This window comes from Bactrocera tryoni, chromosome 5, assembly GCF_016617805.1.
Source record: "Bactrocera tryoni isolate S06 chromosome 5, CSIRO_BtryS06_freeze2, whole genome shotgun sequence".
Taxonomy (NCBI): domain Eukaryota; kingdom Metazoa; phylum Arthropoda; class Insecta; order Diptera; family Tephritidae; genus Bactrocera; species Bactrocera tryoni.
In genome coordinates, this window is record NC_052503.1 from 10,409,190 (window position 1) to 10,424,632 (window position 15,443).

General features: G+C 34.8%; 1 protein-coding gene across 2 annotated transcripts in view; it reads right to left on the bottom strand.

Annotated features, from left to right (window-relative positions):
- Positions 1-15,443, bottom strand: part of LOC120778071 (protein trachealess) — a 37,714-nt gene that overhangs the window by 3,483 nt on the left and 18,788 nt on the right. The window contains exons 4-9 of one of the 2 annotated variants that reach the window (XM_040109763.1): positions 3,774-4,009; positions 3,330-3,397; positions 2,787-3,075; positions 2,437-2,558; positions 2,017-2,076; positions 525-718 (exon numbers count right to left, since the gene is read on the bottom strand). In XM_040109763.1, coding sequence (XP_039965697.1) covers positions 525-718; positions 2,017-2,076; positions 2,437-2,558; positions 2,787-3,075; positions 3,330-3,397; positions 3,774-4,009 — 969 coding nt within the window. The remainder of the gene's footprint in view (positions 1-524; positions 719-2,016; positions 2,077-2,436; positions 2,559-2,786; positions 3,076-3,329; positions 3,398-3,773; positions 4,010-15,443) is intronic. The other variant, XM_040109762.1, reaches the window with a different exon arrangement.

The window sequence follows — 15,443 nt, forward strand, 5'->3', positions numbered from 1 at the left end:
CGTCATTTCCCACATATCGTATCAATCAATGTATTTATTGCGAGAACACTTCGGTGAGCAGATAATTTCACATTTTGGGTCGGTCGATTGGCCATCAAGATCGTGTGATATCACACCGTTCTTTGGAAATATGTAAAGTAAAAAGTCTATGTGAACAATCCCGCTTCGATTCAGGGCTTGGAGCAAAAAATCACGTTTGTCATTCGCCTGTTACCAGTCGAAACGCTTGAACGAGTTATCGAAAATGAACTCAACGGATGGACCGTCTGAAACGTAGTCGCGGCCAACATTTGAAAGAGTTAATCTTCAAAAAAATGCCAAAGAATGTTCTTTCGAATGATGATATACATTCCCCTTAAAATTTGATTTGCTGTGCTTTTTTTTTCTTTAAAAAAGTAGTTAACCTCAAAATGAATCACACTATATATGTACATACATAAATATGTTCCATATCAGTATGTATGTATATAGATTTATAAACTTGCATATTCAATATTATTTCTAATAAATAACAAACGACATACCTTGGCTCACAGTGTGCTATTCGAAAATCGAAATTGATGCGGGTTACAAACATGTCGCATTCCAGACGAATCTCATGAACGGAAGGCGGTGGCAGGGCAATCGCTAGAGCGACCATGCCCAACAAAGGAGGCTGAGATTTTCGTGTGTGTGAGAACGTGTATTGCGGTCGCAGCTTGCACAATAGCAAAACTACCTGTATCAGATTAGAAAATAAATATACGAATTGGAAAAATATTAGGAGATCATATATCAATGAGAATTGTTTATTATAAAAGTTGTGTTAAAATAATTAAAAGCAAAATGAGCAGGACTACATATTTCGTAAGAATGCCCGCACTGTGCGAAATCCCTTGTATATGGGAGTATTATGTAAGGTGAATATGGTATATACATACGCACATATGTATGTATGTAAATGTATTTTTATTTTCCTCAAAACTAGAAGTTTAAGCCTAACATCCAGCTATTGCGTTACTACACACTTAACGGATCGTCTGAGTGTGAAATTTTCCAAAAATCGATTTTTTTTTCTGCATTATCGGATAGTATACACTGTAATAAACATTCTCTCAAGTTTTGAAATCGAAATTAAAATTATTACGATCGCTACAGCGTTTCTTATAGAAAGGAACAGAGTGGGGAACATAGCGACTCCAATCTTTAAACGCGTTTTTCTCAGCTTGGTGTTTTTCAAAACGGTTCCCACTCTCAAAGAAAGAGTTTTGAAGATATCTAGTTCCGATTTGGAAAGAACATTTTTAACGTTATTCTCGATCGCGCTATGGAAGCTTTAGTTTTTTTTTTTTAATTTTCCAATTTTTTCCTACGAAAAACTGTAGAAAAAATGGCCAAATTCGATACATTTACATTTTGTTCAAACCGCCGCCACTTTGTCAAATTTTAAATCAGTGATTTTTCGGAGCGACACACTGAGACGATCTCATAAGTGAATTATGGAGTGAGAAAATTCCTGCATCGAAAACAATAATTTTAAACTTAAAAGTACAAATACAAAAGGAAAAATCTAATTTCAACGCTACAAATAATTATTGATAGGCTGTCCACATTCAAACTGATCAATCAAACCAAATATTTCGCAAACCAATTTACTACCTTTTACTAAACGTTAGTCAGACATAAGAAATGGAGTTGACATACAACATTGGGACTTTGGTAAATACTAACGGGATTAAACTGAAGTACGCCTTTCAGGAAATGTACTGTGCGGCATACAATACAGATCATAAGCGAGGGAGTGTGCAACTGATCACTCATCTGATCAATAAGCAACCGACAAAAGAACGAAGTTAGTAAAATTTATATTCAAATCAACGAAAAGTGGCATGCACTACTTCACATTTCGGTTATATATACATATATATAGAGCTAGTGGATTTCTAATGTACACATATGTATGCATAAGGAAATCAATTACTCTCAAAAGAGAAACAAATAGAGCCAAATTTGCCCCTGATTTGAATTGATACGTACCGAATAATTAGTGCCCGTTGGTTTACCATTTTTACCACCATTGACCGATTGATCGTTTGCCTGCAGATACATAAGTGGGTAATGGGATGGTGAAATATAAATATGTTGATATAATTTCACTTTAAAGTTTGCCTCATTGTTTCTGACCTCAACGAATATAACTTAAAAGTAAGAACTCTACTCAATGCCAAAATTACATATAGAATGATATCTGTGTAGATTATTATATGAAAGAGAACTAAAACTCTAAAGCTACTTACTAAACGGGATAGGAGGAGCCTTCTTATGTATTTCAGTGTCATTTTCATTACAGTACATGTGTATATTATGTTGGTCTGTGTTATTACTTACTAAATACACATAATATAGTATATACATACAAGTATGTAGCGACATATTTGTTTGTGTGCTCGTACATACCCTATAGCCGGAGGATTTGAAATGGCAGCCTCGTTTGGTGAGTGTCGATTTCATGCGAATGCAAAACGATCGCTCGTAGCCTTTATATCCGCTGGTTGAGGACACGGTCATTTGTGCAGACACTGAAATATGCGACAACAGTTATGTTATATTAGCAAACAAGTATTAGTGACTTGCATTTAATCGAATATTTATATATATTTATAAGCATATAAACATTATATACACATATACATATACATATATATGTATATATATTTATTGCTATTTATATGTAAGTACATATGCAAATACATTTGCTTTTTTTCGGTTCAACGAACTCTTTTAGAAATGCTACTTAGCATACTCACCATCAGGGTTATTCGTTCCATGTGTACCAACACCGTCGTCTGACGCTCCCGATGTGGGGGACGCTAGCCCAGTTGTACCACTACCGTTGCCACCAGCTGCAATGCCACCGTTGGTTAAGCTTAACCCCAGTTGTTCGGCAATTTCTGCGTGATCGCTCTGATGGACGTAGTCGAATATGCTACTTCCTGTCATTTCTACCTGTGAGAGGCCCAAGTAAATAGATACCGTTTCCGATATGTACAGAAATCGTCCATCGGCTGCAACAGCTAATGCAAATCCATCTAGTGACTAAAAGTGAAAAATGAAAAAAACGAAAATACATTTACAATTGGACATATGTACACATATGCATATCATACTTCATAGATATTTCATTCCTAAACTAATGTGTATGAACTTAACATTTTAGCCCGCTACTGTTATTGACTTAGTACTAAGTATTTAATATAGCTATGGTATAATTAATAAAGACACATTCTCACTGCCAAATCAAAATCAAAATTAGTTTGACTATGATTTTGATTGCAATCATATATACATACCTGCAATATGTGTGTGCCTTGATGTTGCTCAAATAGATCTACGGCAGGACTACGTCGAATTGCAGCACCTGATAAAAATAAATAAGTTCGTAACTATTACATAATTGTATGATAAGCGATAATCTTAAGAGCTTTTAAAGTTTATCTTGAACCCGAACGTGAAACGCCGAGTTTGCCATCTTTACTACGTACCATCCGGAGTGGGATGATAATGAGCCTATATAAATACTTATATACATACAGTATTGACTAAAACTGAAGCTCTCCCAATGGGTTTTTTGAAATTTTTTTCTCTCTTAAAATCAAAAAAAAAAAAAAATTAGATAATCACCCCTCTAGCTTAGTTGGCTGAATTAGTACATATTTGCCTTTTTTTACAACGGATTATTATTTTTTTATCAAAAAAGTTATCAGACGTCTTTATATTTTAAAAAACCAACTTACTTTTTAATTTGCTACTACTCGACGGCTCTCGAGTCCATGGTGGATCGCCTTGTCCAGAGAAATCTCTTAATTTCAGATAACTTATTGTCAGTCTTATAATGGAAGCCTTATCCAATTGGCTTGTTATAGCCGCAGGTAGAGGAAGCATTTTCGCCAATTCGTAGAATTCGTAGTTCTCCTTGCCACGTCGAGATCTTGCTGCGTCTCGAGACTTTTCCTTCCGTAGTTCGAGAATCCTATAAATATAAGTTCCAGAAAATGTCTTTTAGTTTTTTAAATAAGAGTATAATAAATAAATAATAGATACGAAAGGTTTCAAAACACACAATAAGTTATTTACTTAAAAAATAATTTACAAACAAGAACTTAGAAAGTCTTTTTCCTGTCAAGCGGTTTCTCTGCTGTGTGATAGTTGCTCCGGCTTTAGAAAACAATCGTTCACTCGGAATTGAAGTGGCCACAATGGCAAAATATTTATATGTATGTAAAACTCCGGAAAAACACTTTTCATATCAATCCACATTTTTATTAGATTCTGCTTGATAGGAGCAACAGCTGATCCAAGAGACATTTGCACTTCAACTTTTGTTGATGTAATTGTAGATAAATTGGATAACTTAGATTTCACACTATTTTTGTTGTCTAAATGTTTATGGTGGCTCCAAATATCAAACCAATGCTCTGATTCACACTCAGCGGAAGATTCCGACGTACCAGCGCCAGTCTCTAAAAACTGTTTAAGGAAAAAATGATTTTGCATGTGGCGGAAGCATCTGAACTTCTTATATACAAGTTCTAGACCTTACTTTTTGACTTTGAAGGCGCAATTCTTTATTGGTGTAGACGTGAATATAAGCACAATTATTTATATATACTATGTATACCTGCCTAGAATTGGATCATAAAATTAACCGCTCACAAGCAACTTAAAAAATTATGGCAAGGAATTAGAATTGAACATGAAGTTTATTTTCAATTTTTTTGTAAAACTTTTTTCCCACTTACTTATAAATGAGTTATCAATATTTGCAAACCCACATTCCACCAACAAATTATCTGTATTTTACAGCAAAATACATGACAGTGTGAAAAAGTGTTTCGAAAAAGAGGATTTCTGCTTAATTCTAAAAAAGAATTTGAATAAAAAACATCGAAATAAAACATCGGTCCAGGCAAGATCGATGTATCGACGTTTTTAGATTTGAAGCATTGATGGCAAACATCGATGATTTTTGACAAAAATCGTTTGCATTCCTAGTAATGCCTCAAGTTAACTCTATGAACCCGGACCTTTTCCTAGAACAACTACACCGGCTATAATGCCTTCCTATTTTCTAGCTGACTTTAAGCCATTTACGTTGGTCAATATATGTGATATTTGAATGTTTTCATAAATATATTTATTATCCCTAACATAATGTTGTTGCATTTTATTGGTTGATTTCTTCCTCATATACCGTAAATAAGTATTAAATTGACAATTTCGTAAAATATTGAATCTTGATTTTTTTCGCAACAATTTTTAAAGTAGAGCCTTGCCAACACATGAAAGTGTTTCACAATCTTGTTCGATTCGGTTTTTATATATTATATTTATTAAATATAAAAACGTATCGTTATCGAAAAGGTAAAATAACATAACATCATGTTTAATAAGTTCACAGAATAGTGAAAGAATGGTATAAAATAGAACTACTCACATCGTCGCAGCATTAACACCAACAAAAACGTCAGCCTCGAACTCTTGCCTACGCAGAATAACTCTTGCCAATAAGTGCTACTTCGGATAATTGAGAAGTAAAGTCCTCTATCGACAAACAAAGACAAACTCTATAAGTCACTTATCATCTTCGTCTTGCTATATGGTGAAGGGCATGGACGATGACAACATCTGTTGAGTCGACGTTAGGAGTTCTCGAGAGCAAGGTTATGCGGAGATTAATGGGCCTTTGTGCTTTGGCAACGGCGAATATCGCATTGACATAGTTCATCGAATTAAGAGAGAGTATACGACGCAGTACCCGCCGGGGGAAACAAAGGAAGAGGAAGACCTCCACACAAAAACTCAAATTCAAATTTTTGATACATTATTATTAACATTTGAAGAGTTTGAGGAAAAATAAAAACTTACTCACAACAAACACTTTGAAATTTTAGATTTTGCCTTGACCAAAGTAATTATTTGCTTGCGTATATTTTACATTCATAAGAAGCTGGAATAAAAATTAGTTTTCCGCCTACAAATATTCATCGGCAATAATCAAGAATAAACAGCAAACTTTCAGAGGTATGTACTCTCTTAAAAGCTTTTTTGACTATTGCAATAACACAAGAACAATTTAAGAAATATTTCGACAAAAAGACTAATTGGCTAGCGAATACCAGACATATAAACTATTATCCGTATCTTTAAACTGCATCCCTATGTGAGTTGTTTCCACTATTGTCTCCAAGAATTCACTTTAAATAATTTTCAGCTCGAACAACACTTAAAAGAAAAAAGTGTTTTGGTGCGGGTTTATGGAAAAAGCAAAAAATCGGGATTAAAGCCAATGCATCACAATAACATTGGACGGAATCTATAAATAATTGCCAGCAATTTGTTTCATGACCGTGTGAATGGATGAATGGATGTTTGTAAGTTTGTAAATTTGACAAAGTGATGACGTCTTTCACACCATTATGCGGCCTCTTACGTCAACTGCAACAATGGGTGAAATATTTGCTTCTTCTTACATATGACAGTCAAGGTAAGGTAAGGTGCAACAAGACATAGCAAGTAAAGTTCATTTTAATGCAATTTGGCTATTAAACACAGTATTTTCCCCATTCGATGATTTGGAAGATTTTTCATTTTCATAATCGCTCTAACAATACTGGTGTTGCTGCTGGGTGACGACGTTGACGAATTTTCGATAATTATGTAATATCCGATAATAGAAGGTATATTTGTTGTGAAAAAAATAAGAAATGTAAGAGCCTACACATTAAATATTGCCAGATGTCTTGTAAGTAGCAGCCATTAATTTGACAAAGTATTGCATTGAAATGGATAAAAATCGGACCGAAAGTAAGTGCCGTTTCAAACTGCAGTATGGCAAATTCCGTTCTTACGCGGAAGATTGGTTGCAGAGTAACAATATGCAACCGTATGCAAAGATTCATGACTAGTTCCTTATCTTCAAATCTTTTTGAAATGATGAAAAATAAGGATTTTTGAGAACAAGTATTAATGTTTATTTTATTAATTCGCATATTATATGTATGTATGTACATAATGTGTATTTATTCAAGCTTAGTTATTGAAGAAAATAGAAGATATGCACTCTACGCAAATTTGTCTATAAAAATGTCTTTACTAAGCACTTACAGAGAGATTGATAATTCAGAAAGTACGTATATTAACACATCTCACAGTTATTTGTATTCATATTGGGATTATTTTTAAATAAATATTGTATATAAAGGAAAACGAAATGAGAGAAACTTGGTAGCTCCTTGCAGTTGTGGTTATATCGAAGTACTTTCCATATCAATTTATGTATTGAAGTATTTATAATTTTATAATCCTTTGAATATCACAAACTGAAAAGTAGAAATTATTTAGAATGGGTCGTAAAAGCCACTGCACCGATTTAGAGCGTCGATTGGTAAAAAATATTGCGTGATGAAGGAAAAACGTAGAAATTCAGTGCAAATATGTTAGGGCGGTGGGGAAACTTTGTAACTAATGCTCTAAATCAAAAAAAATTAATAGGAAACTCGTGGCGGTTTAAGAAAAACTTGCCTGACTGCAGATCGCCGCATACTGTTCATGGCAAAAAAGGACCATTATGTGACTTCACAATAAATCGCAGCGGCAGTTGGTTAGCTCGTGGACAATTTGGCGTCGATTAGTGAACCAGGACATAAAGCCAGAAGAATTCCTCTTCTACGAAAGATCCACATGCAGGAGAGAAAAGCTTTTGCCGCTAAACATAAAATTTAGTGCGGTTCCACACACGAAAAAGTGGCGAAATATTTGAGTCAGTGATGAAGTTAAAATTAATATTTACGGAAATGATTGTAAAAGAAGTGTCGGCCAGCCTAAAGAAAAAAAGTTTATTTTATATACACCACAAAAGACAATTAAACATGAGGGCGGAAACATTTTGCATGTGGGCAGGTTTCTCCTGGCAAGGCGTTGATCATTTATTTTGGCTAAAGAACACAATGACCGCCATGTTACAAAACGTTGTGTTACCATATGCTTGATACCCGAAACATACATATATCGAGGTTGGTATCTAAGTGATTCAAGGATGTATGTAAATGTGACCGGTATGCAATGAACTAGCCAATCCCCTGATTCCAACCCGATTGAGAACTTGTGGAGTGACCTTAGGAATAGATAGGCAGCCCTTTCATTTCAAAACACGGCGTATTTTAGAAAAAAATTATTTTTTATATGCTGTATACATTAAACTTAAATAATAATAATACGCCAAATATTTATGTTTTTATTAATGATTAAAGTTAGAACTCTGCATATTTTTTTCTTCGTTCGTAATTTATTGGACAAGTACTGTAGACAAGTACTAAGGAACTTTCGCATGATACTCCATTGGAAATCAGCTAAAAATTAATTCAATTAATGTCGAGTAGAATTGAAAACATACGGAGGATATACAGATTATTAGAAATCTGTGAACGGAATATAGGATAACTTAATTTTTTTTTTTTAAATATATTTATTTTACACCTATTACTTTGACCAATGTTATTTCTTGTTTCGAAAAATATTTCAGTTTTAATGTTCTGAAAGAAAATTTCCGACATATTTGCATTTAATCAAGTAAAGCAAAGCTATAACTAAAACAAAACTGTCTTAATTGCAAACATTTCAAAGTTATTAAGTAAAAACTGTTCACACCTATTATTTGGTCCATAAGTGTATAAGCTTTTGTTGGTACTGTTTAGCTATGGTACTCTGTGTACACTCCTCCAACAAATGCACATATGTACCTCCATATGTGCATATGCAAGCATAGGGGCATTTATGTGTAATGTACGCATGTGCAACATTTTGCATCTTCATCTGCAAGCGTGACTAACATTGCGGAATTGTCATTCACAAAAGCGTTGGCTTAGCTGCAAGATGTCAAACTGAGATGTTTGCTTATTAACTACATACAAGCATAGTATACATATGTATGTACATATGTACATACAGATGTACATACATACATATATGTATATGTAAGGGTATGTGGACTTTGCGAATACTTGCAATTATGAATATGCATAGATCATTTTTATTTGCAAGTTTCGAGTTTTTTCCGTCACTATCTTTCCTTTTGAATTTTTCAGAATTTTCGGTTGTGCTTCATGTCGGCTTCTTTGGTTAGATGTTGTTCTGACGACAGTGCAGTGTATATACATACATAAATAATAAATAAACGTACCCACGTTGGTTAATACATATGTATGCATGTATGTATGTATGTATTTATATTAAAGAAACTATGTAACAATGTGTATGCGCATAAATAATAGTGACATTTCTCGGCGGTGAACATCTGTTCCTTTACAAAATATTTTTATATCTTCACTTTTAGTGCGTTGGTATGTGAAACAACAACAACAATGTATTCGCGGCTTTTCCCTTTCTTGATGAGATGTTGGCTTATTACGATTCCGTTAAAACCTTAGCTTCTTCTTTGGGTTTTGTCTTTCCAAACTTGCCGCAACATATGTACATATGTTACCTGGCGGAGAGTTTGAAAGCATGCTGAACACTGACATCAAAGATGTGTATCTTGAAGTGTTAAAAATCTGTTTGGGCAATTAAACGAATTAATGTAGTGAACCACTGGACAAATTTAACAGACAGCTATTTTGTCCATGTGACTGCCACGGGCCAATTGACTAACTCAGACATTAACACACATATGTACATACATATGTACATATATACAAAGACATACATATGTATATAATTCAAAATGTTCACTTATTTCATAATGATGTATTTACAAAGCGACCTAATTTTCATTTACATTTTAACATTTGCATTGAGAAACTAAAAAAAATAGAATATGGAAGGGAATGAGTCATTGGAAACCTTATGCGGGTCTGTGTAGGATCTAATTGGAATATTATGGGCTTTTTAAGGTTTTAGGTGAGTTTCAAAAATTTAAAAAAAAAATATTTTTTTCTGTGTAGATATTAACACCTCTAGAATATTGTCCTAAATTTTCAAGTTGATCTGAGCTATAGAAACTTCGGAGAAACAGCCTTAAAAACTTGCGCGCTCGAGGCTAGGCGTTTTTCTCGAAATTGTGTTTTCGAAGTCCGTGGACACGATTCATCGATTTAGTTCAAATTGTGTGCACATTTTTGAAATAACAATATGTATCTAGTTATTGAACGAAGGATTTTCTTGATTCATTACAACTTATTTTTTTTTTAACCAATAAATGGCGAAAATTTTACGAAAAAATTAGATTTTTTTCAAGGTCTGAGAAAAAATGAAAATTTTTAGTTTTTTTTTATTTTCTTCGTTCAAAAACGAGATTTATGTACATATGTACTAACCGAGTATGTTAGGTCTTTTTATTTTAGTTGAACCAATAATAAGTTATGCTGTCCACGGCAAGAGCACTTTTTTGTGAGGCACCCAGGGAGATGAGGTCTCAACGGCTGAATTTTCAACATTTTTATATTAAAATTTTTAGAGACATTGTTCAAATATGTACCTTTGATATCCCATTTTAAATTTTTCAAATTATTTATGTATATTAGAAATACTTTTTCTTTGTACCGCGGAAACCCATCTAACCCCTTAACTTAGACGGACATTTGAAATTATTCTAATTAATTTCTTATTATATTGAAGTTGTTTTTAGCATAATTAGAATGTTCCGATGTAGGTGAGATATGCACCAGCTCGTTTGACAGTTTTTTTTCATTTTGAAACTAATTTCATAAAGCCACTCTCATGGAAACCTTCGTTCCTATTCTGAAAATACTGGGACAGAATAAATCCATCTATTGGAAAAAAAATGATTTTTTTTTACCGGACCGAATATATATCTATACATTATATGTAGATATGTGTTAAAATGTTTAATATCCGTCGTGAATTTGACACACCAATGGGACCTCAATGCAATAGGGAACGATTGTTCATACTCATGTACGATTAATAACACGCTTAGCCTGAGTCCTAAGATCGGTTAACACGAGGAATCTGTTTACTTTCGTTTACACCGCATTTTTGTATCTTCCAGTCACACCTTTTTAATTTGACGCTTTAGCCAAATTTCAATGTACTAATTCAAATAAATTAATTCCCATACTGATAACATATAAACAGTTATGCGAAGAAATACTCCGTATAAAAAGCGTACATTAAAAAATTGTGGGTTAGAGACAGTAATTAGCCAATATGAATAAAATAATTTGTAAACTGACCCTGGTTCGATGGGCTGTTGTGGACCGTGCATTCCGCCGGCTTGGTGCTGACCCGTCATTTTGCCATATGGCATAGCGCACAGGTCCTGCGTTGGCACCAGCCATGAGTGTGTGAAGGGGCCAGCCGCCACACCGGGCATGCTCAGCGAACCCATAGCTGACATGTGATTTCCAGGATGTCCGGGCGTGGGCTGCCGCTGGTAACCAGCATAATCCATGGCAACGGCCTGATAGGGCAACATGACGAATGCTGACTAATTAGTTCTTTTAGTAAATGGTACTTTGCACCGATGAAACCGTACAATAATTAAACGCTTTATAACTGCGTCAATACGAAAATGTGTGTGAACACTATTGCTTCAGTTAAAAACATGTATGTATGTATTTAATATTATGGCACACTTATCACACTGTTTAAGACGAATTTAGTAAATTTACTTGACTTTTTATAAATCGTATATTTTGTGCGTTTTAACAACGTTTTCAATCACATATATTTTAACGATCTCTATGGGCATGTTCTTTCATCCATGCAAACACGTTTGTGGCAGATTCCAATTCATTTTATTTCAATATTAACACGTACATACGTATGCACGAAATTCTATATTTTATGAACTTGTTAAATGTTACAATTAACAATTATAATTTTGTATTTTTAATAATTTCACTTTCATATAAACACTCACACTAAACACCGAGCGTGTATCATTTAAAAATTTCACTGAGATATTTTAACTATAAGTGAGGGAGGCGGTCTAATTTACAATGAGGAAACGTATGAAGGTTATCGGCTGGCGTTAGTGTGGCCTTCCGGTTGGCACATGCGAATTTGTGTCTGACGAATTCGGCAAATTCGGATTAGTAATTCCAATTGAATCCTACCGAGTCCGTGTACGGACCGTACGCGACGTGCGTTCAGATGACTTTGAGTTTTATTGGCCGCGTACCGAACGGTCCACATCAACTGCACGTTCAAATACGTTTTTGTACGTTACGTGCGTACTTAATGGCAACACGTTGTGCGGTGTATGCCTTGTCTATAATTGTGATATCTCCGCCAAGTCCCGTATGCCCGGAGAGGCTGGTGCAGGGATGTTTACGTGTGAGTGCTGAACGCCGAATGGGATCTGGCTAGCAATTGTGGTCAACAATTACACGTAGTTGGCGATTACCACTATGCATGACTGGGGTTGATTATCTACTACCACCCGCCATTGTCCACCGGTCACTACAACACTTGCACTCTATGTTGAAAAATCTGATTATGGTCACACCACACCGTTGTGATACCGTTGCAAAAGAAAGTGATGTAGACTGGCACTGGGCACTGGGCACTGGCACTGGCACAGTTTAGTTAGTATGCGCGCTGGTGCAATACCGAAAACGACAAAAGGAAGTGTACGAGAATAAAACGTACGCAGTATGACTTGGCGACTATACACACAGTGCGTCCGAAGTTGGCGACGAGTACGTGCAGAATAATTCAACGATGTATTCACGTTCAAAATAAAACCAAAAGACACGAAAATCTGGCCATGCCTATGGAGGTTAGGCAAGCTATGTAAATGTATATCTATGTCCATATATACGCAAGTAGGTATATACATATCTTATTATGTGTTGTGTGACGAAGGCATAGTGGCTTAGAGAGCGCGCAGTTTGGAGCAAAGAGAGGAACGGAAGATAGAGCGTAGCATTGCGGGGGTTGAAATAGAGGTTTTTGTCCGCTCATGGTATGAATTTACACTTTCATATATGTACATATGTATGTATGTATTTATTTTTAAGAACAGTCGTGCGTTATATCGGTTATATTTATATAAAATAATGCCCGACAAATAATTGGAACCGTCTTTATTAAAAATTAAATTAAAATTAAATATTATTTGGATGCAACAAATACCTACATATACTTACATATACATACATATGTACATATAGATGACATTCCTTTGTACCTTAAATTGTACTGCATAAGAGTGTTTGGATGAGAAATTGGAAAAGGGCGTAAAGTGCCAACCTAAAACCGTTGTCGTATGTGACATTTACTTCAACTCTTGTTGGGTTCTTTTCTCATCATCGGTATATTTCATAGTCTATATCCTTTCAATTACTGCTAATTGTAATATTTCGTGAAAACGAGAAGGAAGTTTCGAAGAATGTAGAGTTTTGCAGTGAAATGTGTGAAAGCTTTTGCGTAAACGGGAATTGAATTGATGAACATGTGAATCGCTACCTATCGCATTATATTGAACTACGTGCATACGTACAAATGCGCACATACATATATATGTATTTACCAACCATACGAACCGTCTTTGTCCATTTGTATGTAAGTAGTTAGGGGGAAAAGTTGCGCATGTTTTCGAATCTGAATATGTGTGGGCGCTGTCGTGCACCTGACTAGCTGCTCGGTCATGTACTCGCTGTACCAGTAGCATTTTAAGCAGTTGCACGCTCTGCTCGTCATTCCTATTTGAAGAAGATGCACGTCCGTTTTTTACCCTCTCTTTAGTCTACGGCCATAACTACCGCGCAAGACTCTCAAGTCTATATCTTCGCACATACAGTATTAGACATTACATTATGCTGTATCTCTTTCTCTTTCCGTTGCTGTTGTTGGTCATGTGCTGCGTTGAGCGTAAATGGGCGGGACGTGACTGCCGTTGGTTGGTTCTACATTGAGCGCATACAAAATGAGCCACACAATCAGAGCTACACATATAGTACATACATATGAATTTACAAATTTTTAACATGCAACTAAACATGAGTATTCAAGTGGGGGCTGTGAAGTGAAATTACGGTTTGTTATACATAAGTATTTTTTATTTTATAGAAGAACGTGTACTAAAGAACTGTTGTTGTATCTTCGCAATGCTCGTAGTATCTGTTATGTTGTTTTTATGTGCCCTCAGTATTAGTGCTTGGGATATTAATACTTATACATATAAATTGTGTACGTCTTATATACATTTCAAGGAAGAAACCATTTAGTGTTGCCATCCCGCTTTGACCTCAGTTGGTACCACGCCCGACAAACCAACATTTTCACTTCAGTTTCTTTTTTGGCAGTTACGTGAGCGAAAATTTTTGTCGCTTTGTAGCAGTACTCGAGTTATATACCAACAATTCGAGGTATAATAGGCTGGCACGCACGACAATTAGTCGGCTACTTTTGCATTTGGTCATGTTACTGTGGTTACTTAGTATTCACATAGTTCCATATATGAAAAAGGCTCTTTTTCAGTTACTTCACTTATTGCTGTCTCGCTTTGTTCAGTTGCATTATTGATATTTTGTTGTTTTTATAACTTTGCCGACACATACACGTACTAAGTTCATACTGCATTCGTATTTGTTGAACACAGATATGTACACATATCCATTCATAGTAATTTATATATTTATCTTTATATTTGTATGCAAAGCACTGCATGGATAAACAGTAATGCACAGGAAAAGGCCTCAAAGGCAAGATATCGTCTAATTTATCTGGGAAGAAATGCGATAAAAAAGAAAAAAGGATAAATAGTTTGCTTTCTTTGTTTTTCATTCATTTTAGAAAATTTGTCTGAAAGTTTGAATGTCAAAAGTTTTCCTAGAGGAATTACTTATCAAGTAAAAATGTGGGAAAATTTGGCAAAATGACATTAATAGTAGCTTTGCAGTATACAAAATAGCATATCCCTTAATATGCTTATAGTTAATGCTCAACAGATATCTGTAAACTGAAATTGTAGGGATGATTATTTTGATACCACCAAACAGCGTTTAACTTATCGAGGGAGAACTGTATAAATCTATACATTTTTAACATGTACGCATGTACATACATATGCATGTACGCGTTTTGTTGTGTATATAAAGTATTTACAGTCCTTTGAATATACATATTTACATACACACGTCACGTCTCTTACTATATATTCTCGCATACGTATCCATTTATATGAAATGTTATGTATGGGTGCCTCCGTATATACACACATATGTATATATGTATGTACATATGTATATGTTCATATACATATGTACATACCGTATGCCGTACACACATGGCTATATGTGAATATTTAAGTAAATACGGATACTATCGAAACGGTTTTAACGTTCGTATTTACTATTTTGATGGACATGTTGTGACTAAAATTCCAAATAGTATTTTGTTAACAAATGCAATTTTATACCACGTACAGATATCGTCTTTCT